The 26591-nt window shown below is 39.7% G+C and overlaps 1 protein-coding gene across 1 annotated transcript in view; it reads right to left on the minus strand.

Moving 5' to 3' along the window:
* The window catches only part of ITPR2 (inositol 1,4,5-trisphosphate receptor type 2), a 472588-nt gene that overhangs the window by 374179 nt on the left and 71818 nt on the right, over positions 1-26591 (minus strand). Inside the window, exons 3-5 of the mRNA XM_026502230.4 lie at positions 6166-6281; positions 5272-5358; positions 3449-3607 (exon numbers count right to left, since the gene is read on the minus strand). Coding sequence (XP_026358015.2) covers positions 3449-3607; positions 5272-5358; positions 6166-6281 — 362 coding nt within the window. The remainder of the gene's footprint in view (positions 1-3448; positions 3608-5271; positions 5359-6165; positions 6282-26591) is intronic.

Raw genomic sequence — 26591 nt, forward strand, 5'->3', positions numbered from 1 at the left:
ACACCAAGGCAGCTCTGACTCTCAGGACCAGACAGAAGTCTCCATAACCATCCATACTACGAATACTGGGACTTAATACAAATCCTGACAGTGTTGGGTCCAATCTTCCAATTTCTTAAAGGACAACTGGATTTGGTCTACAATGTCATTCTTATCCTCATCATAGAAATATTAGCCAATTAGCTGCTAAATATAACGATATATTCTAGCTATATCATTCCAATTAAAAGAATATTTTTCTTTGCACCTATATCCACTGATCTACGTCTTACTATTTTACTATAGTTTTCTGTAAGCTTTGGGTCAATCCATATGTTATATTTATTTCAAAACACCGCCCAGAAAGTCTTCTACTTCATATTTTTAAGAGATCAGCCATATAGCCAAAATGTTCTAAACACCAAGGGTTCATAAGAATGGTATTCACAAAGAGAATTTAACATTAATTCACTAATTTCCAAGCCCTCAGTCTTGTTTTTGACAATGGTTACTTCGACTAGCCAAGGTGAAAAAAAAAAACTCTTGCAAATGGAATGGACAAGACGCTAATCAAAAGAAATGAAAAGATAGTAAGAGGTGCCAAAAAGAATACAAAAGTGTGACAAATAGTCCCTGTTCTCAGGGAATTCACACCTAATTAGATAACTTGACAAATATGGAACTTAGTAATCTGCTCTGAAGAGTGTCGCATGTCCACTGATGTGCTCTGATGCCTTCTGAGAAGCTGTGCATTTCATAAGGAACTTGAGGGAGGAATCATTTTCTGCCAAGGCACGCTCATCCTAGTACACAAGCATCTTTTAAAAATTCCAATTCCAAAAGCACTTCTGTTGAGTCTATGCAACAGCCCTGAAGATCCAAGCTGAGATTTTACTGGAAATAAAGAGCAATATAATGCCACCGGCAGCTACACTTCTTTGGAAGTGACACCTGGCGTGGCATTGCAGTAGAAGCCAACATACCAGAGATCTGCCTTTGCTAGAATTCCAAGAGATCTAGTTTTGCAAAATAACAAAATCTACCCGCTATTTGAAAAGGTTCTTTCCCTAAGAGTTAAATTTTTCTCTTCATTGGAAGAATATCTGGGCTTTTCTTCTTTTTAAAATCTACCATCAAGGTAAAGAACTAATGTCTTCTTAGATCAAAGTTGAAAATGAAAAATTAACCACTCAATCATGGGAAAATAAATGAAAATGAAATATTTATGTACTCTGCTATCCCCAATGACTTTCTAACTACACAGCAGCAAACAAGAGCTTCTTTACAGCTGAAATGTTGAGGGATCCATGAATCTATTTTCTCCCCAAACTATCCAACTGACCATTCTATAAATGGTAGAAACCACTGATTTTTGAGGATATGAGCATTTTTCTCCCCAAACTATCATCAGCCTCATTCTTACATTTCATTTCAGTCACTGAACATCTTATTGGATACTTACAACCTGAATCACAACCTACTAATTGCTAAATAGTAAACATACGTTTAAAAATCCTTGGACCCTTATAATTTCCTCTTCCTAGATTAATATGCTTTTAAAGAAAATCAGTAGTAATTAAATCACTTGTTATGAAGTGACAGCATTTGCAACTGCCTTCAATAAAATACATTTTAGAATTTTAGAATGATACTTATGGCTAGGGAATGCTACCTATTCCTAGGGAAGAAAATGAGCGTTACAATATAATTATTAATGTGGTAAACAGAGGGATGTGGGTGTGCTTATGTTTTCGCAGCAACCTTAATCACATACAACAGCTACATAGTGGTAAGCAAAAACAGTGAGCTGTTCCAGCAAAAAGCAATGTGGAAGGTTGTTTTAGCCATGCTTTATGGAGCACATCTATAAAAGGAGGATTTCTATGTTGCACTTAACAATTACATTGTCCATTTCACCAAGATGGAATGTTTGGGTGGGAGGCTCCCCACACCCCAGTACAACTAATTATTTGAAATAGTTCATTACATTCAACTCTCAGTTGATCCTGAAAAGGCATTTGGGAGCAGGGAAAGGAATAGATAGAATGAATAAATAAACAAATAGAATGAATTAATAAACTCCACAGCTAATCTAAAGGCCCTAATTTATCCAATCATTTCCAATCAATATCCCTCAGAACTTGAGCTGGGGTTTTGCTGGTTTTCAAGTTTGATTTTCATTGACCACCTACAAACAGGGACACTGCTCCATGGGAGACTGGAGAGGGAAATAAGCATTACAGAAGACATGGGGCGTTCATAAACTGCATAATCAGTCCCTAAATAATTGAGAGTTGATTGTAATTAACTACCTACTGAAATTAACATATATATCATGCTCACAGCATACATCACTTGACGCCAAAAAAAATGAACAAGTAGGACATTGTTTTTTAAGGAATCCAACACAAGACTTAAGGTGCATTACATTCCTGCATGCCATGCCATCCCCCAAACCTTACCTAAGGAGGACATCGTCAGATAATTTACTAACCAAATTAAACCATGAAGCTTGCATCCTGTGGAATTGAATTTGTATTTCAAAATTCACCGAAAATATAGATTCACTACAAAAGAGGACATTTCTAGGACAAGAAATATCCAAAACATATTTAAAATGTAATCAAAGTATTGAGAAAGCTGTCAGAATAATTATATTTTTATATTGCTTTGAATTTATAAGGTTGATTTTTTTTAATCTCAACTATTTTTCTTGATCACCTGACCCAATACTTGTAAGGTATTCTATTTATGAAAGTTATTCAGCATTTATTGGGCATTTCTCATGTGCTAGGAATTGTCACTTGCTACTTTATCACAAACAAAAATAACCAACAATTGATCCTGTTGAATCATTTCACATAATGTTTATGCTCCCTACTCTATAAGCTAGTGGAAAATACTTCAGCAAGTACTAAAATTTACATGATACAACATACATGTATTCCAAAACACATTTTAAAGACTCACCAACAAGCAAGTCCCATCTATATAGCTCCTCATACTTTATACATCTTTAAGGTGTATGGACTGTAAACAGCTGACTATAGAGCCAGTAAATGAAATATTGTCATAACAACGGTTAAACTCTTTTAATTCAAAAGGATAAACAACATTTCCTAAGCATAGCTTTCTCCTTACAACCATGCTCCCTTCTGATTAGGAAAGGAAGCAAACTCTACCTTTCCTTTAAAAGGTTCAGCCAATGTTAACATTACTTAAATTCCTTCACATGAATTCCAGCTGGAAGGAGATTTTTTAATTAATCTGAGTCTTGTCTTTTTATGATTCCCAAGCACAATTTGCACCATAAATAAATAGTTTTAGCCTATTAAAGAGATTACCATAAAAATAATGTGTTGATTGAAAATTACACATCCTTTCTTTGTGCTATCTGGATTCTCTCACTTATTAACAATTATTGTCTTTAGGAACACACTCTTTCTCTCTTAATTTTATTTTTACATACGTTGTCACCCTCGCTTCTCAGCTTCCAGAAGGGATGAATATAAAACCAAGACCCTTCATTTCCTGCAGCATCCAAGGACACACGCATGGCATTCTTCTCCAGTAAAGCAGGTAATCTCTTGTTGACAGTCAGATACTTGTTGCTTTTTATATGCAGTAGCTGTAGGGAAAAAGGTATTACCACCTTTATTCTTTAATGTCCTCTGTTAATTACATGTATGGGTTTGTACATATATATTGTGCCCGTATAATACTGCTCAATGTGCAGGTTAAAGACATTATCTCATGAGCCAATGAAACCCTCATGGCCCAACCCCGCTCCTTCAGAATCTACCTTGTTAGAGCACATGGCTCAGCCCCTCACTGACCCTGCGAACATTTGCACTTCCGGTTCTTGACAAGAAACATAAGCTCCACTTGCTGGCACTTCATATTAATCAAACCTTGGTTAAGAAAAACTCTATTTATGGAGGATTGCTCAAGGGACATGCAAGCCACCCACGCCACAGGTATCATATAATCAGTCATTAGATGAAGTCCTACTTTTGGCTTGCTGCAGATTCAAGCGCTCTCCTCGTGTCCCAGGAGAGGGCTGCTCTGACAGTCCTCTGCTCTGGCATTTTGCCATTGGCCAATGACAAGACATCAGGCAATATTATTTTTGAAAACAGCTCTATGAAACACCTCATTGTAGCGTTTGCTGTAAGGAAGTTGTTAAGGCTATTATTTACTCTATTAAACAGTGTCCTCTTTATGAGAGCTCATTGGAGGAAAACTTCTCTGGTCTTCCTGGGAACATTTGTGCTTCCAGACCTTTGACTTAGTTCTATATTCAGGACCTTCTAGGTGAGTGCTAAATATACTATGCTTCCCTTATAGCAAGGTGAGCAACGAAAAGGCTTCCAAGCAAAGCTGACCAGACTCTACAACATGGATTTTATAAACACGCCTCCCCTCTGACCTCACGTTATTCATTTAACCACTCTTTTCCCTTTGATCCAGTTGCCTTATTTATTTCTATTTTATCTTACGTGATATGTATTTTTGAAAATGCCTTACATTCTTTTGAACAAGGTGGGGCCCATATTAACAAATAACCAAGTAAAAGGCTCAAAGATCTAAGTGGAGCACAAGAAAGGAATGCAGCTGAGATAAATCAGTGTGCACACTCACTGAAGTAAATCTTTTAATAACAACTCAAGGACGATTTCCATATGAAAGTACAATATGAAAACTTTCCTCTCTCTACAAAATGAAACAATAAAGCTTCATGTGTTACATGGTAGTCCCATTAATTCTAACGGAAGATTTTACTGCAGACCTTTAGAAATGATGTTTCCCCACCTTCTTCCCTTTGATGTAATGACCTGTGCCTACATCTAGCTTAGCTCACTCCCTCACGTGTATACATCAGACTTATTCCCAAACATATAGAATACTGGGCTGAACATCAACCGAAAATATCACGATATCCATAACTGCCATGAAAGGACAAACTACTGGGGCGCCTGGGTGGCACAGCGGTTGAGCGTCTGCCTTCGGCTCAGGGCGTGATCCCGGCGTTATGGGATCGAGCCCCACATCAGGCTCCTCCGCTAGGAGCCTGCTTCTTCCTCTCCCACTCCCCCTGCTTGTGTTCCCTCTCTCGCTGGCTGTCTCTATCTCTGTCAAATAAATAAACAAAATTTAAAAAAAAAAAAAGAAAGAAAGAAAAAGAAAGGACAAACTACTGTATCCCCAAGTTTTAATGCAGCTTGACAATCCTATGCAAATGCAAATGACCTTTAAGATAGTCACTTTTTGTAAGAGAAAGTAAAGACTCACTTGTATGACATTACTGTATTTCACAATTTCTCCCAACAGTTTCTTATTCTCTGATTCATTTTGTTTTTGCTCCAGTTCTGCGGCGTGCTGTAAAATGATTATCAAATACTCAGCATAGAAACATAGGACACAGGGTACAATAATCAACAAAGAAACAAGGTCATTTTAGGAACAAAGACTATAACCATGAATAAAATTGGCTGGCTGCTTTCCTCTTGGTGCTGAGGTAGGGGGACCAACAATTAAATACATGACTATAATAGAGTATGATCATGGTCTCAATTTGACGCTGAAATGTGGCCAAAAACATCTTGGGATGCTTTTATGTTAAAAATCTCAGAAAAGTAGTAGGCTCTTCGGTCTTATAAAATTAGTTTCAGAGGGAATATTGTTAGACAAACCAAACAATGGAAAAATAGAAGGTGAATTTCAAAAGGCTCAACATAGTTTCAATTCTGAAAGTAACAGGGATTTTGATAACACAAAATTTAAGTTAATTTAAATTTGATAGCAAATTTATATTCAGCCCAAACCAGAAGCAACAACCTTTCCATTTTTTTTCTAGTCTTTGAAGAAAAAAGTTACGTACTATGCCAAGTAAAATATCACTGGATTTGAGATTCCTACAGAGATTCTGAATTGTTTCCAGTTTGATGTGAATCTTTGAATTAGTCTGGCACACCCTAAAAATTAGCGGCAGGAATGTATGAGCTCCATGCCAGGAAATGAGGGGTCACGCCCTACAACTTAAAAGTCCCTTCCACTTTCAATGTGTTGCTACATCTATTCTAAATCTCTGTGCATTGAGTGAAATCACTAAGACACAAAATAGATGGTTTGTTATTACTATTCTTGGTCTAGCCTCAGCCAGACCAATGGAAGCTTGGCCCTTACCTGTAATTTCTTCAGCAAAGCTGCCTCTGTGTGGTTCCCCTGTTTGGCTTGCTTAGCTTTCCAATATTGTTTCTGGGCAGAATATCGGTTCATAGGGCACACCTTAAAGAGGCAGTCTATGACAAAGCAACAAACAAAAACATTGTAACTAAGGTAACCAGCATTTCTTAGATTTTCCCTATAGCCTGGCCTTGGAATCTTGTAATCCCTGAGTAGAAAGAACATTGAGCCCATCTCCCAGTCAACTCAAACTCCCCTATAACATCCTTTCCAAAGAATTATTTAGACTGTTAAAATACCTTCTTCTTCAATAGTTTTGGTTTTTGAAAGGCTACCATAGCTAGTGTAATTTATTAAAAAATCAAGTCGACGTAATCGTTACATTATAAGGTACTTCTTAATGATAATGGAGTACCTGGTCTTAGAAAGTGAATAGAAAAAAATTAGTGACTTTCACGACCTTACCTCACCTTGCACAATTAATTTTTTATTCATGGTATGTATCTTTGACAGCCAAAGTGATACAAAAAGTAGAAACAATCAATCACAACAATTACACTTCAGGGGCTCGTGGGTGGCTCAGTCAGTTGAGAATCTGACTCTTGATACCAGCTCAGGTCATGATCTTAGGGTCATGAGATCAAGCCCTGAATCAGGCTCCGTGCTAAGTTTGAAATTCTCTCTCTCTTCCTTTCTCTCTGCCCCTCTCCCCACTCACACTCGCTCATTCTCCGTCTCAAATAAATAAATCTTTTTTAAAATCAATCAATCAATCAACCAATCCCATTTCAGTCATCCATTCCCCAAGTTTCCACATACCTGTACTAAATATCGAGACGGGCAATCATAGTGGAATAATATAGGTAGTGATATCTCTAAGTCAGAAGCTAAATATAGTTTTTCTTTTTAATGAGGAAATTGTAATTTGACTAAACAATCCTTCTATATGCTAATGACTTTTTTGTTTGTGAAATGGACTACAATCCAGAATAAAGATCAACTTCCAATATTCTATGATAAAGGAGTAGTGATGCAGAAAATCCAAACATTATCTTCATTTTTTTTCACAAAAAACCCTTAATTTAATATGATAAATTTATTTTATTTTGGCTGATGTGTTAATATTTAGGGTCATTCTCATTTTTTAAATATGTATCACAAAAATAAAATTCAGGGGGCACTTGGGTAGCTCAGTAGGTTAAGCGTCTGCCTTCGGCTCAGGTCATGATCCCGGAGTCGTGGGATTGAGTCCTGCATCAGGCTCCCTGCTCAGTGGGGAGTCTGCTTCTCCCTCTGCCCCTTACCCCGCTCATACTCACTCTTTCTCTCTCTCAAATAAAAAAAAAATTAAAAAAAAAAACAAAATAAAATAAAATCCAGTCAATTTCACTACATTCTTGACTACATTATACATATATACTCATCTGTTCTCTTTAAAAATAATTATAAAATTGGGACACCTGGGCGGCTGGGTGGGTTAAGCGTCTGCCTTTGGCTCTCATCATGACCTCAGGGTCCTGGGATCAAGCACCATGTCAGGCTCCCTGCTCAGCGAGGAGCCCACTTCTCCCTCTCCCCCTGCCCTTCTCCCTGCTTGCGCTCACTTTCTCTCTCTCCCTCTGTCTCAAATAGATAAACACACAATCTTTTTTAAAAAAAATTATAAAATTGAATGATGGACTTGATCTCTTTTCAAATCTCTCTTAGCATTCTAATGGCATAAATGATCAAGAAATATGACTATACATTTTTAAAGAAATTTTAAAAACACAGAAGAAATAATAACCCTTCCTACAGCTTGTAATTATAAACACAAATTCTATTGATTGTCCTCCCACTTGATATACACACAGGCTGTAGAAAACTAATTGTTTATTTCTGGTTTAAAAGTTACTGGTTGAGTAAATATTTCATGCATAGCAGGAAACAGACACCTTCTACCCCTAAAAGTAGGCTGCGAGACCATCACAATTATAGTATGATACAGGTATCACCACTTGGCACATGTGTGTGAAAACCAAATAACTAGACCCGAAAACTGTTTCCCCTGGCAACATATGTTACAAGCCCTAGAAATTATTTCCTACACATTAGCAATTACAAAGAGAATATACAAATTGTTTTCAAGCACCAATATAGAGGCTGTTCACAGTTGTCACCCAAAGAGTGCTCCCAGTGTAATGCGGCCAACTATTCTGACGGTCCTGTATGAGGCTGCTGAGTGAATTCTACATTGTCTTTGTGTAGCAAAAACACAATTCCGTATTCAAGTGCAACTGAACTCCATCATCTCCAGCCTATCCTTCTGACTTCATCCACGCATGAAAAGAAAAGAGAAAAGTGTGCCCCTTCCATTACTTCAGATTCCTAACTAAGTTCATTAGGAAATGGTCCTTAAAGGAAGAAAATATGTTTGCTCAGTTCTAGATCACCCTAATTAGTGGTATCTTTGGGTAGCTAGCAAGCCGACTGTGTGTGTCATGGTCCTGACTGTTGTGGCTGAGGTTCTTGCGAAGTGAAGCCGAACACTGGGCCAACCCGTGTTTACTGGTCTGGTTGTGCTGCTAGGTGCTAAGAATCAGGTCCTGTCCCTGAGAAGTTCACAGTCTAGTGGCTGAGACAGGCGTCCACCATGTGTTGGAAGTTTCAGGTTGGGGGTCTAGAGAAGGTACCACGGGACACAAAGATGCATGTGGCCCATTTCACCAGGGGAGGTCAGAATAGTGCTCCCAAAGGAGAAGACACAAGCCAAGTTTGAAAGAACCAACATTAATTCAGCACACTGGCAAGAGGGTTCAAATGCACAGAGGGGAGGGGCATGCCACACAGAGCCGATGGGGGGGCACGAAGGCAGAGAAGGAAAGTGCCAGGGGACCTGCTAAACGCACAGCAAACTACTAGGCTGTGAAATGGGAACAGAGTGGTTGGCCGAAATCCGGGTGTGTAGAGTGCTATGCGCTAGATTAGGAGAACGGACTTTATTCCCTGGAAAATGTCGAACTCTTAAAGGAGTCTAAGCTCCTCACAGGGTGTGAAAGACCATGTGAGCGAGAGGCAAGGAGACCATCAGAAAGCCCCTGCCAGCGTGCAGGGGATCAGCGAGGATCTGAATGTGGGCTGTACAGTAGCTGGGGAACAGCCGTAGATTTCAAAGAAAGCAGGAGAGCAGGTTTAAGAACTTATGAGATGTGCGGTGGAGAGAGGTGAGAAGGAGGGAAAGTGAAGACGGCCAGATGAAAAGCGTCCAGTGGCTGTGTTGAGATGCAAAGCCTTGGATTTCAGAAGCCCTTCTGCCTTTCCATCGTCAGGGCTCTGGTTCCATGGTCATTCTCAGCAACCTCCCACTGGCCACATCTCATTTTGTACTACAGTAAATAAATAGCCGATCCATGTCTGTGTGGGAACTAGTCTCACGGGGCTATTTTGGTTGATGGGAAAGAATGTGGGGCATACACAGACATCCATAAAAATGCTTTTCTTGTTGATGGTGGTGATGGTGATGGGGGTGTGTGTGTGTGTGTGTTTAATTCTCTCTTCCTCTTTCAGAAAACATTTAAAAAAAATCTACTGGTCTTGGGCTAGTCACGTATTTTGTCTGATTCTAAATTTACTGCATAATAAAAGTGTTAATACTACCTGCCACACTTCATTCACAGGACTGCTGAGATTGGCAGAAAGAAAATCTGTGTGCAAGTACTCTGTGAACTTTAAAGCCTGATTATAAATGTAAGATGTTATTATTAATATTGCTTCATCCATTCAGCAATCACTTCGCTGAGACTAAGAGATGGCCAAACCCTTACGGAGCTCCCAGCAAAGAGCAACGAGAGGCAGGGTTCTCGGGCTGAACCTGAACGCAAACCAAAAACGTTCAATTCACAACAAGGCGTTCACACCTGTGGTTTAAGATGCCACAGTGTCGTTATTGTATAAAATTCTCAAATTTTATTGTATATTTGCATACAATTTTATTGTATATAGTGTATATTTTATTGTATAAAATTCTCGAATTCCCTGAAACAGCAGGGCAGTGAGCAGAGGAGGCAATCTCTATTACCTTTACAGACACAATCCCTCACCAGCACGGGTGGAGCCTTCCACAAACCTCCCACATTCTCCCCGCTCTGCCAGTAGGAATCCTGCTTTTTCAGAGCTATCCTCTCTCATCTGCCCTCCTCACTCTGTCCTCTAGTATTTCTTGGTCAGCTCATTCTCTAAATTCAAAGGTATATACAAAAAAGATTTTTCAGGGCGTCTGGGTGGCTAAGTCAGTTAAGCATCTGCCTTCCGCTCAGGTCATAATCCCACCGTGCTGGGATCAAGCCCCGCATCGGGCTCCATCGGGCTCCTCTCCCTCTCCCTCTACCTGCTGCCCCTTCTGCTTGTGCTCTCTCGCGCTCTCTCTCTCTCTCTCCCCCCGGGGTCAAATAAATAAATAAAATCTTAAAAAAAAAGAAAAGAAAAAGGTTTTCTAATCAGAAAGCAGCTCAGTGTCGTTTGTTAATTAGGTAAAACATTCTCTTCAGCATTTCACGACTCGAAGAATAATTTTTTAAAAAAGGAAAGTTTTGCCTCATAGACCCAACACTAAAAGCACAAATAAAAGGAAGTAACTTGAGTTAAATTTTTTAAAGATTTTATTTATTTATTTGACACAGAGACAGCCAGTGAGAGAGAGACAAGCAGGGGGAATGGGAGAGGAAGAAGCAGGCTCCCAGCAGAGGAGCCCGATGTGGGGCTCGACCCCAAAAGGCCGGGATCACGCCCTGAGCCGAAGGCAGATGCTTAACGACTGAGCCACCCAGGCGCCCCTGAATTTTTTAAAAAGCTTAACCTGAAGACCTAAGGCCAATAATTTTGCAGAATTACAGAAGTTCAGGAAATGTGAGTAATCCTATAAAACATGATATATTCAGTCAGGCAATATTATAAGAACAATGCCTTAGAATTCCAACTTTTTTTTTTTTTTAAACTCTGGAAGGAAAGTAAGCCTCCCAAAAGTGTTTACTTTAAAGTGAAAGAATCGGTAGCATTTTTTGGCTGCTTATAAATGCTAGTGGAGAAAAGAAATATGAAAGCCATTCAAACGGTATGGAGCACATAATAGAGATACCGAAGAACTACCTTTTCCCACACGATTCCGTGTAAGTCTGGCAGGAAACCAGAATAAACCTCCATTTAACAGCACCTATCTAAACAGTTTTGAAATGTTTTGCTATGTATCTGTACTAAATATTTGCATCTAAGGCAGTTTCTGCAACCCCAGAAACTGTCTATAGGACTCCATTCGGGCTACTAGATGCAAAGTTATGTAATGGCCAACGACTTCCTTTGGTAATGGTGGAAAGAAAACTTTGTTTCATTTCTCTTCCCTCCTAAAGATGTTATAAGATTTAAATGACACAAGACATATTAAACAATCAGCAAAGGCCTGTCACAAAGCAGGCATTCAACAAATGGCTCTTTCATGGCAGCTTGTAAAATTACCTCATCCTGATTACAAGGGAACATGGTTGCCAAGGGCTTTATTATTTCCACGTGGAGAAAGGTAGGGAGAGAGGGCGTCTGGAGCCTTCCTTTTTCTCTTTATGATATAAACAGGACGCAGCAGCATTCAATGAATATGATGGGACCTTCCCAATGATAAAATGGAAAGTAGTAAGAAAACTCTCCCTAGGGTAAGGGACAGGCACACAAGGGGCCATCGGACACTGGTAATTAGAATTCAGAGTTGGTCAGGAGACAGGTACACATTCATTAACCTAAAATGTAACTGTAGCTCTCTTTTGTCTTTCAGTTTCTCTAAGAAAGCATTCCGAAATACAGTGTGTGTGTAAAACTCTTTAGAGTGTGTTTTTAAAAGGAGTGTGTCTAGTTTCGCTTAGGCATGAAAATCTCCAACAAAACCTCTACCTCCCTCGGTCATAGCCTAAGGCTAGGGTAGAAAGGGTGTGTAAGAGGGAAAGAGTCCTCTAGCATGTTACAAAGGCCAAAGAAAATTTATTACAGGGATTAGCAAACATTAAAGTTTATCACAATCCCTGGATGGGCAACCAGGAAGACACAGGATAACTTCCTCTAGACAAAAGTAAGCTTTTCACTACAAAAGAGAGAAAGAAATAGTCTTCTGTAGTTACAGACTTCTAGACGGCTAAAATGTTAGAACTCCAAGGGGCTTCGGATAAAATCTGACCTTTTCCTTCTTTGAGATAAAGAAGTAAAAACTCAGAGTGAGCAGCCTCGGTAGTTCACGATAGAATCTCCAGAGCAAAATAAATTATAAATACGAAGACATTCAACCACACAGAGGATCCCTGAATGCCTTCATGAGTGATTGTCGGGCCCCTTGGTGGTAGGGAGGGACGGTAAGACCAGACTGGGTTTGCTCGTTCCAGTTTACTCCTGTGGAACACTTTGTAACTATCAAGAGTACTACACATTGATAGTCAAGATCATTTGAGACCCTGAGAGTTAATCAGGATTATTTTCACCCTAGCCCAGAGAAGGAAACGGAGACTTTTCTTAAGACCCCACAGTTGGTAAGGAATCAATCTGCAGTTTGAACTGAGATCCTCTGAACCCGACTCACTGTTCTGTCACCCTGTGATGACACCTCTGGGAGCAGGTGTGTCATACAAAGACAAAAATCTGTCTCACCTGAAAAGCTGTTAAAATTTTACATGTACACCTCAAGGCCAATTAGAACAAATCTAATCTGACTTCTACGCAATGGCCCTAAATATTTGAAGACAGCATCCATCTGACATCCCGAACTCTTCTTTGGTTTGACTACCACTGCAGGATCTCCTCGCAAAATTCCATTTTTATTACCAAATGCAAAGAATACTTCCTCACAATAGACGTGATTTTAACCAACTAAACACTGACTTGTTAAAGCATTTATTAAAGCAGTTATTAATGTATTTAGCAAGTATATGCAGTGGAAAAAACATCGGTCAGAGAGTGAGATGTGCCTCGGTTTCCATGCTACCACAGTCTTGCAACATAACACAACTTCTAGAGAAATATTATGAAGATATGTGTATGTATATCTACAATAGCCGTAATACAACAAAAGAAACTAATGAATACTTTTTCATGGGAAATATGGCATATAGGCATATGTAATTAAATAAAACTTTTAAAACATCAATAGGAACGTAACAAAAATCTTAGCCTCAAAAACATTAATCACCTGATTCATACATTACTGGGTAAATATTCGAAAACAAATAAAACTTATTTTGCTTCATTTGGAGTGGGGAGAAAAATAAAATTCAAATGCATCAATGCTAATATTCATTCTAGTCAAGGTTTAAATTTGAGCATTAGGCAAACCATTATACTACACGTATCAGAAAATCATAATATATAATTTTGCAATCAATTATCCCATTCTCAAAGTGTCATATTAACACTGATAATCAAGAGTGTCATAAACAGACTGATTCAGAAATCTAAATTCAAGTCTTTCTTTCTTCTTCTTCTTTTTTTTTAAGATTCTATGTATTTATTTGAGAGAGAGAGAACATGGGGGGGGGCAGAGGGAGAGGGAGAAGCAGACTCCCTGCTAAGCAGGGAACCCAACATAGGGGTAGATCTCAGGACCCTAAGATCACGACCTGAGACAAAGGCAGATGCTCAACCAACTGAGCCACCCAGGTGCCCCTAAATGCAAGTTTCTGAACCCAATTACACAAATATCAAGTCTAAAAAAAAAAAGTGAATTTATACATACTATGTATATTTATATATACATAGATATACACATACATAATACTTTTTTACATGTTTTATATGTTTATTTGTATTCTTATTTATGTGTATGATACATTGCTATGCTGTCTCCTATATATCAGACATTATCACATACGTTCCCTAATTTAATTCTAAAAACCTTTTAAGATAAGCATTAGTATTATGAATGAAGAAAGAGAAACTTGACACATTTTAGAGATTCATCCTAAAGTCTCAAAACTAGTTTTTAGACCTAATCCACATCAGCCTATCTCCAAAGCCCACCACAATTTAATCAAAGGCACTCCGTATTTCTCAAATTAAAACACACAGTATGATAGTCTATCTTTCCCTGGTTTCATACTCCAAGAAATGCTGAACTTCTACAAAGACCAAAAATGTTTAAGAGTATCTAAGTATCGGTAACTCTGGCCTAAGAGAAATAGCTAAGTAGCAAGCTAGAAACACTTGGGCAGAGAAATTTACAGCCTCACACCCTCTACTTGGAAAGTAACAATTTTCAAATAGCTAAACAATTAAACTGTTAATACAGATAAATTAACTTTATAGAGGTAGGCTCACCTTTTTAAATCAATTTTAGCATGACAATAGTAACTCCTGGCATTAAAAAAAAAAACACCTTTTTAAGTCTAACAGGCTATTTTATGCCAACATAGTTATGTAATAGAAATATCTAGATTGAAGAATTGCTTGCTGTTCATTGTCTAGGTACTGAATTAACGGCTATTCTCATATGGAAAACCTAAAACAAAATCAGTTCATTGTACTAGGTCTTTTATGGGCAGCGTTGTATCCATATGAACAAAATATATCACAGAGTCCTAATCATCGTTATCATTGTTGATTTATGCCCAAGTGAGATTAGCTTTCTACTGATGACTACCATGATTAAAGTATCTATTACTATAGACAATTTAGGAGTCAACGGACAGTAAGTTCACAACAGTTGGGGCACCTGGGTGGCTCAGCCAGTTAAGCAAGCCTCTGGCTTTTGATTTTGGCTCAGGTCATGATCTCAGGGTCATGAGATCCAGCCCAGGGTCAGGCTCCAGGAGCTCAGTGAGAAGTGGGCTTGAAGTTCTCTCTCTCCCTCTCCCTCTGCCCCTCCCCCCTGCTCGCTTTCTGTCTCTCAAATAAATAAATCCTTAAAAAATACATAAGTTTACAACAGTGTTTTACAAACTGTAATTGTGCAAGCAAGATTTGAAATTAATTTATATGGTTTCAACCAGCCCTTTTTGAGTGGACTGAAATGGAATGTAACAGAAAGGGGTGGGGAGGGGAGGAGAGGGAAAGGAAATAGAGGAACCTGCTAGTAGCAAGTACACTTTCAAGAAACTTGTTTCTGGTGTGTGTGTGCGTGCATATATTACAATGTAAAATGTATTTCTTACTGACAGTTCAATAAAAAGTGTTTGAAAGTCACTATTCTAAAGGACTACACATGTGCACAGATAGGGTTAACAAAACTGAAAATTTAAACATATATATATTATATATACAAATGTATTATATTCGGGGCACCTGGATGGTGCAGTCGTTAAGCGTCTGCCTTCGGCTCAGGGCCTGATCCCAGCGTTCTGGGATCGAGCCCCACATCAGGCTCCTCCGCTAGGAGCCTGCTTCTTCCTCTCCCACTCCCCCTGCTTGTGTTCCCTCTCTCGCTGGCTGTCTCTCTCTGTCAAATAAATAAATAAAATCTTTAAAAAAAAAGTATTATATTCATATCTGTATGTATTATGTAAATACAAATTAAATGTATATATATTATACAAGTTAGTACAAATGTATAATATCCACATTGGATAGATACATAATGTATTTATAATAGATATATTATAGATATATTACGGAGAGATGGAAAGAAATCCTGTGGTCAAGAGAAGAGGAGAGGACCAAAGAACTTTGTTTTTGCTCTATGAATGACTTTGGATTTTATTAACTGCCGAATCAAATTTTTATATAGGCAATTACAACGGAACAGGAAGATGCCCTGTTAAAACTGTCTTCCTCCTTCTAACCCCCACTCTGGTTAACCTCGACCTTTACTGGAGCACGTACCTATCGGATGGTATCTTGCACTAGTTAACACGTTCACATGTAACTCTAAGTTCAGCACCTATTATCTGGTATCTAGAAAAAGCTCAGGACCTGCAGAAGATAACTACGGAGCAATCAGGAGCAATCATTAGAATCTCTTCTTTCTGCTCAGAAAGGTTTAATGGTCTCTTTTGTCTCCTGTTAAAATGCAAATACCTGAGAAGAGAACAGCTGAGCTCTTGGTTCTCAGTTGACCCCTGGAGACTCATAGCTCCGTGAGGTTGAGAGGGATGGGCGCTGCAGGTGTGGGGAAGGCACCTTTCTCATTACCAATGACTGGGAAGGATATACAGGAAAGTTGTCTATCAGATTTTCAGATGACGCAGATTGGGAAGCAACAGCTAATTTCACAGATGAAAATCTAGATTTTGTAATCTCTACAGGGCAAATATTAACATAATTAAATTTTATTTTTTTTTAAAGATTTTATTTATTTATTCGACAGAGATAGAGACAGCCAGCAAGAAAGGGAACACAAGCAGGGGGACTGGGAGAGGAAGAAGCAGGCTCATAGTGGAGGAGCCTGATTTGGGGCTCAATCCCATAACACCGGGATCACGCCCTGAGCCGAAGGCAGGAGCTTAACCGCTGTGCCACCCAGGCACCCCACATAATTAAATTTTAAACAAGCCTAAATATAAAGTTCCGCATTTATGTTCGAGAAACTTCAACTGCTTAATTACATGATCGAGGGGAGCCAAAGGGCTAATAGCAACAAATCTAAAAAAAAAGAAAAAAGAAAAAAAAAGCCTATACCTTAGGCTTGAATTCAAATTAATTACAATGGCCATACATCCCTGCCCAGTACAACTCTGGTTTATGCCTGTTGCCTGAGCCTAATTATTAACTGTGTCCCCTTTCACTCTCAGTGTCCTGGCTTAGATGATAAAGTATATGATTGCCCCAAATACAATAAATGAGTACTGTTGATGTGAGAGCTGAAAGCTGAGGTAGCCGTTCTGGGCTCACTAACAGAAGAACGGGATCACAACCAGAGGAAGTAGAAATACGTCCAGATCATTGGGCTCAATTAAATTATGCATAGACAGAATACTAGGCTCAATTATAGACACCACTAAAAATGTGTAACAAATTACCTGTACCCAAAGTTAGGCAAGTGGGAAAGCAAGCAAAATATAGAAGTCATGTTATTTGAGGAACAAAGTAGGAACTGGGAAATGTTGTCTATCAGAGAAAAATGAAGAGTAGGCATAATTTCACTTTATATAACTGATGGTCTACATGTAATAGAAGGAAGACATTTTTTTTCCATATTGATCCAGGATCAAAGCAAAATTTCTAAGTGTGTAAGTGTATTTTTAAGTATAAAGAAAATCTTGCTAGCAATTGGAAAAATCCAAAAAATACAAATTAATCACAGGCAAGTAAACTTTTAAATAATGTTCAGGCAGACGTAGGTGAGAATGCTACAGGGGGGACCTTGCATTGGGAAGGAGCCCCTTCCAAATGCGACCTTCTGTTTAATGATGGCAATTGTGGCAGAGCTGACTGGCATGAAAGGGTAGAGTTCATGTCCAGTATTTACTGATAAAAAGCTCAGACCTCTCACCTTCCTCAGCTGTATTAACCACACCATAGTTTGGTTTGGCATCTCCCTATTACAGAGACCAGGAAATTCCAGCCCTGGACTCTGTAAATCCACTAAATATCTGTCAGTACTAGGTTAAAACGCTCAAAGTTAAAGCACTGCATAAATATTCATTATTATTACTTCCAACTTTACATTCCAGATGAACAAATACAGTTGTGTTTATGTCTTGGAGTTCCAGAAGCATGATGCTTATGATATTCTGTCACATAAATATTTTAGTTTGGTAAGATACTCCCAGATTAAAAGAAGATGAACAAAGAACCAAAGGTAAAGGGAGTGACAACCAAGAAACACCTCCTCCCTCAACACACACACACACACACACACACCACTAGCAGCTAACATTCAATAACCAAGCACTACATACACAAGCACTATAAGAGCCTCACATGCATTTTTTAATCTTCATAGAAGAACGTGGGACAGGTAGCACCACCATTCCCACTTTGCAGATGGTGAAACTGGAGCCTGAAGGATAGGTTCTGCCCGAGTTACAGAGTTATAGCAAGTACAGAGGTACCATTCAAACCCAAACACCTAAGTTCAGAGCCTGTGCCTTTTTTTTTAAAGATTTTATTTATTTATTTTAGAGAGAGAGAGAGAGACAGAACAGGGGAAAGGGGAGAGGTAAACTCAAGCAGACTCTGAGCTGAGTGCAGAGTCCGACGCCGGGCTTGATCCCAGGACCCCGAGATCATGACCTCAGCAGAAATTAAGAGTTGGACGCTTAATGGATGGTGCCACCCAAGCTTTACACTCTGTGCTTTTATACTCTGAAGATGAAAAGGACACACACAACCCAGCTATTCTGCATGTCTGGAAGTCAGAATAGTAAAATATTGAAGAACTGGGAAGTGGGAGGAAAAGTGAGACTTCCAGAAAGCAGGCTGGACATGAGAAGTCAGAAACAGAGAGATGAAGTATCAGAGTAGAAGATGCAGGAGACAGGAGAAGGGAACTAGAAGAAACAGTTGTGGCATTTTCTTCTCCCTGCATTTTTTTGTCTTCTCCTTTAATATCAATTTCTCCTTTTTCCCCCATAACTTCAAATGTGTGTGCTGTTCGTTTCATCTGTTTCTTAGAGACTTCTCATTCCATCTCTCTTTTTCATTTCATCTAGTTCTTTCTTTTTTCCTAATTATGTTCTTCCTTTTACTCTCTTATCTTGCTCTCTCCCCAATATTTCCTTTATCTCTTCTCTGAACTTTCTCTGGACTCCTCTTTTTCTTTCTTTCTCTCCCTTACATGATTTTAAAATTGTGCTTAAAATGTATTATGATTTTGTTTGGATAAGATGATATGTTTTGTATTTCAAATAAAAATGTAGATGCATTGGACATTTTCTTATCAAAATTGAACTTAAAATTAAGTTGCAAAAGCAAAACATATACATATATCTAACAGAGGACTTGGATTCGGAATATAGAAAGTACTCTTACAACTCAATAAAGAACACATACAATCCAACAAGATATGAACAGACACCACAAAGGAAAGATATATGGAAGGCCAATAAGGACCGGAACTGATGCTCAACATCTTTGCTCCTTAGGGAAATGCAAATCAAAATTCTGATTACATACTTCTACATACCTGCTAGAAAGGCTACAATTACAAAGATTGATAATACCACATGTTGGCAAGGATGCAGGCAATTGGAACCTTCATATATGATACATATAATCATATCCTCAATCATGGTATGAATGCAAAATGTTTCAAAGACTTAGAAAAATATACTGGCAATTTCTTGAAAAGTTAAACATATTCTTTTTTTTTTTTTTAAGATTTTATTTATTTATTTGACAGAGAGAGAGAGAGAGATAGCCAGCGAGAGAGAGAACACAAGCAGGGGGAGTGGGAGAGGAAGAAGCAGGCTCCCAGCAGAGGAGCCTGATGTGGGGCTCTATCCCAGAATGCCGGGATCACGCCCTGGGCGGAAGACAGACGTTTAATGACTGAGCCACCCAGGCGCCCGAAACATATTCTTAATATATGTTCCAGTAATCCTGGGGCACCTAGGTGGCTCAGCTGGTTGAGCATTGGTCTCCTGGTTTCGGCTCAGGTCCTGATCTCAATCATGAGATCGAGACTTGCATCAGCTCTAAGCTCACCACAGAGTCTGCTTAAGATTCTCTCTTTCTCCCTCTCCCTCTGCCCCTACCCCAGCTCACACTCTCCCTCTAAATAAATAAAATCTTAAAATATATATATATATATATATATATATATATATATATATATATATATATGGTTCAGCAATCCCAAAGTATCTACTCAGGAGAATTAAAACATATGTCCACTGGGGCGCCTGGGTGGCGCAGTCATTAAGCATCTGCCTTCAGCTCAGGGCGTGATCCCAGCGTTCTGGGATCGAGCCCCACATCAGGCTCCTCCACTAGGAGCCTGCTTCTTCCTCTCCCACTCCCCCTGCTTGTGTTCCCTCTCTCGCTGGCTGTCTCTGTCACATAAATAAATAAAATCTTTAAAAATAAAATAAAATAAAAAATAAAACATATGTCCACACAAGGCCTTGTATGCAATGTTCACATCAGGATTATTCATAATAGCCCAAAGATGGGGGAACCCAACTCTTAATGTGACAGCATATCTGAACAATGGAATACTACTCAGCAAAAAAAAAAAAAAAAAAAAAAAAAAGACTGAACTACTGATATATGCAACAGCATGGATGAGTCTCAAAAACATCTTACTAAGTGAAAGAAGCTAGACACAAAAAACTATCTATTATGGGATGCCATTTATAGGAAATTCTAGAAAAGGCAAAACTATAGCATCCAAAAGATCAGTGCTTGCCTGGAAATGGGGTGGGGACAAGGAATGACTACAAAGAGAGAAGACATTTTGGGGGTCATGAAAGTATGATTGTAGTGTTGGTTGCAACCGTATGCATTTACCAAAACTCACTGAACTAAGCACTTAAAATGAGTGGATTTTATCATATGTAAATGCCTATACAATAAAACTGAAAAAAAATTATATTTGTACATGCCCTTCAACTGCTTACCTTTCTATGGATCAGTGGTTTCCCAAAAATATTCTCAAGATAAAAGATAAACTTTAAAGACATAATAAGGACTCCTTTTTGTTGTTTAGGCTGTAGTTTGTTATGGGAACAAGAACACTGGGGTTACTTGTTGGCTACACAACAGGACTTAGCTGCCTTCCCTGCACATGGCAGCTTTCAAAAATATCTGGTGATTGACTGATAAGGCACACCCAGCGATGCAGCAGGCAGATCTGGTTAAACCTTGTGAGACAAATTTTCCTAAACACAGCACAAAATAAAACGGAGCCTTATTCCAACACTTAATTTTAATTCGGGGAGAAGAGTAGGCTAGAACACCTTGCCATATGTGAAAGTGAGGAATTCAGCCCAGACCACTGAGTCACATCAACAACACATGAAAAGACTCCCACTGAACAAACATGAGACTCTCTAAGCATCCAGATTAATGACTGAATTGGACTAGAGCCCATCAAATAGGTTAAAATCCAAGAGTTCATAGGTATATATAAAAAAAAACAAAACACTTTTCGGTCATCCTTGAAGGTTAGGGTCCCAGCTCATTACTCTAAAAACAAGTAAAGGAGAATAGGCACATTTAAAAAGAAGGACAAGATAAGAGGAAGGTAAGCCAGCACAAACACAGCACACGCACAAAAGCCTGTCTGTGCTACCCTGCAAAGTGGAAGACCAGGCAGTACAATTCTGTGTAACTCGATCCCAGCCCAGGAAAAACAAACAAATCTATACCACGCTTTCATATGCTTGATAAAAACTCTGGGAAGATAAACTCTGACCAGCCGCTATCCTTGCAGAGTGGAAACGGGCACTGCAGACGAGGAGAAGGGATCATCCCTCTGTCCTTTCTATTACTTTTGTAAATACTTCAAACCAGTAAGTTTTTAAACAAAACCACGTTCATTTTCCAAGAAAAAGATCTAATTAATTGCGGACTGTTTAACTGTGTGCTTCACTGAGTCCTTTCCCATTCTTTTCCACGACCTCTGTGATGGAACAGCACCCAATTATTCACCCACTAAGAAAACAGGAGACAGGAAACGCGCCCAAGCTGGGGAGGGGCAGGTTCCTGGTGAGGGAGGGAACGGGAGGCGTGCACATCCCCACAGCACGCCAGCTGTCCCTGCGGCCAAGGCGAGGCCTTCTCGGCCTGGGAGGGTCCAGTTGAACTGCAAGTTATTTCTTTTCATCTCTAGTTACGCAGTTTAACAAGAGTGGTGAAGGATACAATTAGAAAAGTTCTCAAATGGTTGCAGAATTGAACAGAATGAGGATTCCACGAAAATTACAATGACTTTTCTAAGTGCTAGTAATTCTTACCTCTTTAGCCAGCTATGTCAGAGTCTCTGTATTAGTCAGTCTTTTATCTGTGCATATGTGGTCCTTTGTATGTCCACAGCTGTTGAGAGTGACAGCTCAGAGCAGAAGATCGTAAAGAGTCAGGGTAGACTGACGAGTATCGACCCATTTTTAAGGCATTCAAAATAGAGAAGGTCCTTAAGCCAGGAACCATGAATCCACAGTTGGTGGGATTCCTGGAGGGCCACAGATCCCTCCAAAAGTGTAAGAAAAAATGTAAGAAAAAGTATGTGTTCACAGGTACATTTTCTCTCTCTCTCTTTTTTTCAATGTAGGCTCCACACCCAGCATGGAACCCAACATGGGGCTTAACCTCACCACCCTGAGATCAACACCTGAGCTGAGATGAAGAATCAGATGCGTAACGGACTGAGTACCCAGTTGACCCCCAAAGGTGCATTTTCTATCGTGGAGCCAACAGCTTTTATCACATTCTGAGAGGGAGGGATCTAGGCCCCTTAAGAACCTGTAGCAGCCACTACCATAAGAAAATGGGCCATTGCAAATCATCTTAGGCTGCCATGCTGGTAACTACAAACATAGTAAGGTGTAGGCAGGTATGAGCTAAACTCTGCTTTGCTAATCAACAGAAGCAAAAACGCATAAAGAAAGAGAGGATTGTTACAAGGTGCTTTAGAGGGAACAGAAAAAAAAAGAAAGGTCAGTCCCAAACGTGCGCCCAGGCAGGGAAGAACTCCTAGGGCAGGTCCACAAGAAGCCAAGGGAGTGCCTGGCACCAATGTAAGTGAGCATGCCAGAATGATGTGGAAAGTCAGAGAAAGAACAACACAGCAACTCTACTTTTGTGTATCTACCCAAGGGAAATGACTGCTTTTGCCCACCAAAAGACACATAAAGAATGTTCACAGCAGTATTATTCATCAAAGCCCCCCGAACTGGATATAACTCAAATGACCACCAATCAGAGAATGGACAAACTGTGGTATGTTCCTAGAACAGAATCCTAAAAAAGTAATGATACAGGATGAACTGCTCTCACATGCAACAACATAAATCACACAGGCACAAGGCTGAACGGTCACCTTGATTATGAACTTGAGAGCCAGCCTGGTACGCATCCCATCTCTTGCACCTCAAGTCCAAAACAATTAAGTCCCTGTAAGACCTACCTTTCAAATATATCTAGAATCTGATTTCTCACCAACCTAATTCAATCTGATTTCTCATCAACCTAATTCAAATTGCCATAATTTCTGCCCTGGCTATAGCAAAATCTTCCTAACCAGTCTCCCTGTTTCCACCCCTGCCCCTCTGCTTGTTTACTCCCCACACGAGGGGGGGGGGGGCAGTAAAGCCTATTAAAACACAAGCCAGGTCCGGTCAGCTTTTGCTCAGAACCCAACGATGGCCCTCTGCCCCCACCACCCCCAACAACCTTCCTGACTTCACCTGCTACTCCCAGGCCACTCACTAGCTCATCCCAGCCACCCCACCTGTGTGCTATTACTGGCGCTTACACAGGACACCCCTACCTCAGGGCCTCTGACCTGGTGCTCCCTCCGCCTTTGCCTTTTCCCCAAGATTTTTGCAAAGTTGACCCTCTCTCCTACGTAAGCCTCTGCTCAAATATCAGTGAGGTCTTCTCCGGGCACTGCAAAACCAGCATCCCCTTTCCAGCCACACTCTGTTACCTTGCTTTAGTTTTCTACATAGCACAGCACCACCTGATGGATGCCTGGCACTTAGTAGGCACTCAGACGATGTGTCCTAAATGAATGAACACACACATGAATAACTGAGTACAAGAAATGAATGATGTCAGTTACATTAATTCTTGGATGCTGAATAAAATTCCACAACCTTTGGTACAATTTATAATTTTTGTCATAAGTATGAATTATTTTGACACAGGACACAGTCACAAGCACCAGCAATTTACTGGATCCTATTCGTGACATGCCTAAAAAGTAAAAGAAAACAATAAAACAAGAGGAAAGTGCTCTTTCTTGAGTATCTTACCATCTACTTGGCCTTATTAAGAAAGCGATCACTATGATCTTTTAAAGGGAAAATGTGAGTACGGAGAAAAGTAATTTTGCAGGCCAAATGTTATTCATTTCTAGATTGTCAGAAGCAGCTCTCTGTTAAAATTAGGCAAATGATGGCAGGTGCAACTTTTCACAGATAAAATGTTTTGCGAAAGTGAGAGCTATTTCCCAGGTAGCAGCATTATAAACGTTCTCAAGGGTCATAGAGGCCTATCCCGCCTGCAGATTAGCAAAGGCTTTGCCAGAACAGGCGGGCTTTGATCTTATCCAGGAATGACGAACAACAGACCTCCTGTGCTCCCTGCCTGCTAGATGAAAACATGAGAACATAAAGGAGCCCTGGTGCTTCTTTCCTTTCATCCTTGAACAAACACAGACACAAAGCAGATGTGACTTCACTAAATATGAGCTGGTTCAACTGAGGCACAGTTTTGATAGCACTTCTAAGGCTTACACATTGTGATGTTCCCACTCTGTGTGACTGAATCCAGGCAAAAGACGAAAGCAACCCTCTGCACCACAGACATAAAAGTTAATTTGAGGCATAAATTCTGGATACGCTAACAATCCGGGAAATGGTACCGGATTATTTTTCGATAACCCAAACTGCAAAGTGGAAGGATCTGCTTGTTAGAACAATTGCTACCGAGATAGCTGACTCATGCTGTTTGAAGAAGCACCCTTGAACGCCTTCCCCGGGCTAGAGAAGGAAGAAATTCCTGAACAAAATCCTCACTTAGAGAACGCCTAGAAGTCTATAGGAAAATCACAATGTAACCAACCAAAAAGTAAGAAATGCTTGCTTTAAAAAAGAGAGGAAAAAAACGATAATGTGGCACTCGTAGTGTTGTTTTGTGGAACACACCTATAAAAAAGCATTTAAGTGGTTCTACCTAAACTATTCAAAGAGAATCACACCTGAGTGTTTTTTCACTCAGAATTCAAATTTTAGGGGCACCTGGGTGGCTCAGCCATTAAGCGTCTGTCTTCGGCTCAGGTCATGATCCAAGGGTCCTAGGACCAAGCCCCGCATTGGGCTCCCTGCTCGGTGGGAAGCCTGCTTCTCCCTCTCCCACTCCCCCTGCTTGTGTTCCCTCTCTCGCAGTCTCTCTCTGTCAAATAAAATAAAATCTTGAAAAAAAAAAAAGAATTCAAATTTTAGTCCCATTACTGAAAACAGAGACTGCCATAGTAGATATTCAATAAATGCTAATTTAATTGAAATTCAATTCTAAAATATAAACCTCATTCTTCCAAGAAGGCTTCCTGACTAAATCACATCACGAAAAACCCCTCGTTAGACCCATACAATACTTACCACCCAATAATGATTACAAATGGTTTACTGTTGTTCTTTATTTTATACACAGATGCTTATCTCCCCAACTTATTTCCCAACTCCCTCAAATTCAGAGACTGAGCATTACATTTCTTTTGAATAACCCAATAGTACCCAAGCATGGGGAAACAAAGAGTGGGATGAAATATGAAACATCTCACCCCTTTCACCCTAAGTGAGCACGAAGAGCTCAAAACATAATCACCAGTTCTCACTCTCTCGCTCTCTCGCTCTCCTGCTCGCTCGTTTTCTCTCTCTCACACACACACACACACAAGACCAAATGAGCTGCTTCTTTGAAGACCCAATAAAATATGCATGCAAATGGAGGAAACCTGGAGAATGAGCCCATTCTACTGAGCCCCATGCCCCACATTCACTGAGCTTAGAGAAGACAGGGCTAGTGTTTCTGTGATATTTAGGAAGCACTGGACGTGAGTCTGAATAAGAAATGAGAAGAAACAACCTGACAATTTGCCAGTCTTAAAGATGGAACCTCTTTCCTTCACTGCTACTTGTTCCTATTTGATGCGGCATGCCTCCTTGGAGAGCCGGCTGGTCTGGTGACACATCTCTCTCAAGGGAGTCATGCGGGATTTCCTCCAGAGACTCACACCACCTTGGTTTCCTGAGAACATCACAACGTAACCTAGCAATGCTGTTATCTTCTTTATTACTGGAGCAAACGTGGGCCCTTTATGAATAATACTCACCAATAAGATCTGCATGAAGAAAAGGAGAGGATTATCAAGGCAATTCAGCCAAGCTGGGTATTTGAAAACAGTATATTGTCCAATGAGATATCACCTCACACCTGCTAGAATATCTATTATCAAAAAGACAAGACAGAGTTGGCAAGAATGTGGAGAAAAGGGAATCCTTGTGCACTGTTGGTTGGGAGGTAAATTGGTGCTACTACAATGGAAAACAGTATGGAGGTTCCTCAAAAAAAGTAAAGATAGAGCTATCAAATGATCCAGCAATTCCACTTGCGGGTATTTGCCCAAAGAAAACAAAAACATTAACTCAAAAAGATATATGCACTCCCCTGTTCGTTGCAACATTTACACTAGCCAAGCTATGGAAACAAGCTAAGCGTCTGTCAACAGATGAATGGATAAAGAAAATGTGGCACATATATATATCACGTATTAGTTAGTGGAATTTTAGTCAGCCATAAAAAACAATGAAATCTTGCCTTTT

This window comes from Ursus arctos, unplaced genomic scaffold (assembly GCF_023065955.2).
Source record: "Ursus arctos isolate Adak ecotype North America unplaced genomic scaffold, UrsArc2.0 scaffold_26, whole genome shotgun sequence".
Taxonomy (NCBI): Eukaryota; Metazoa; Chordata; class Mammalia; order Carnivora; family Ursidae; genus Ursus; species Ursus arctos.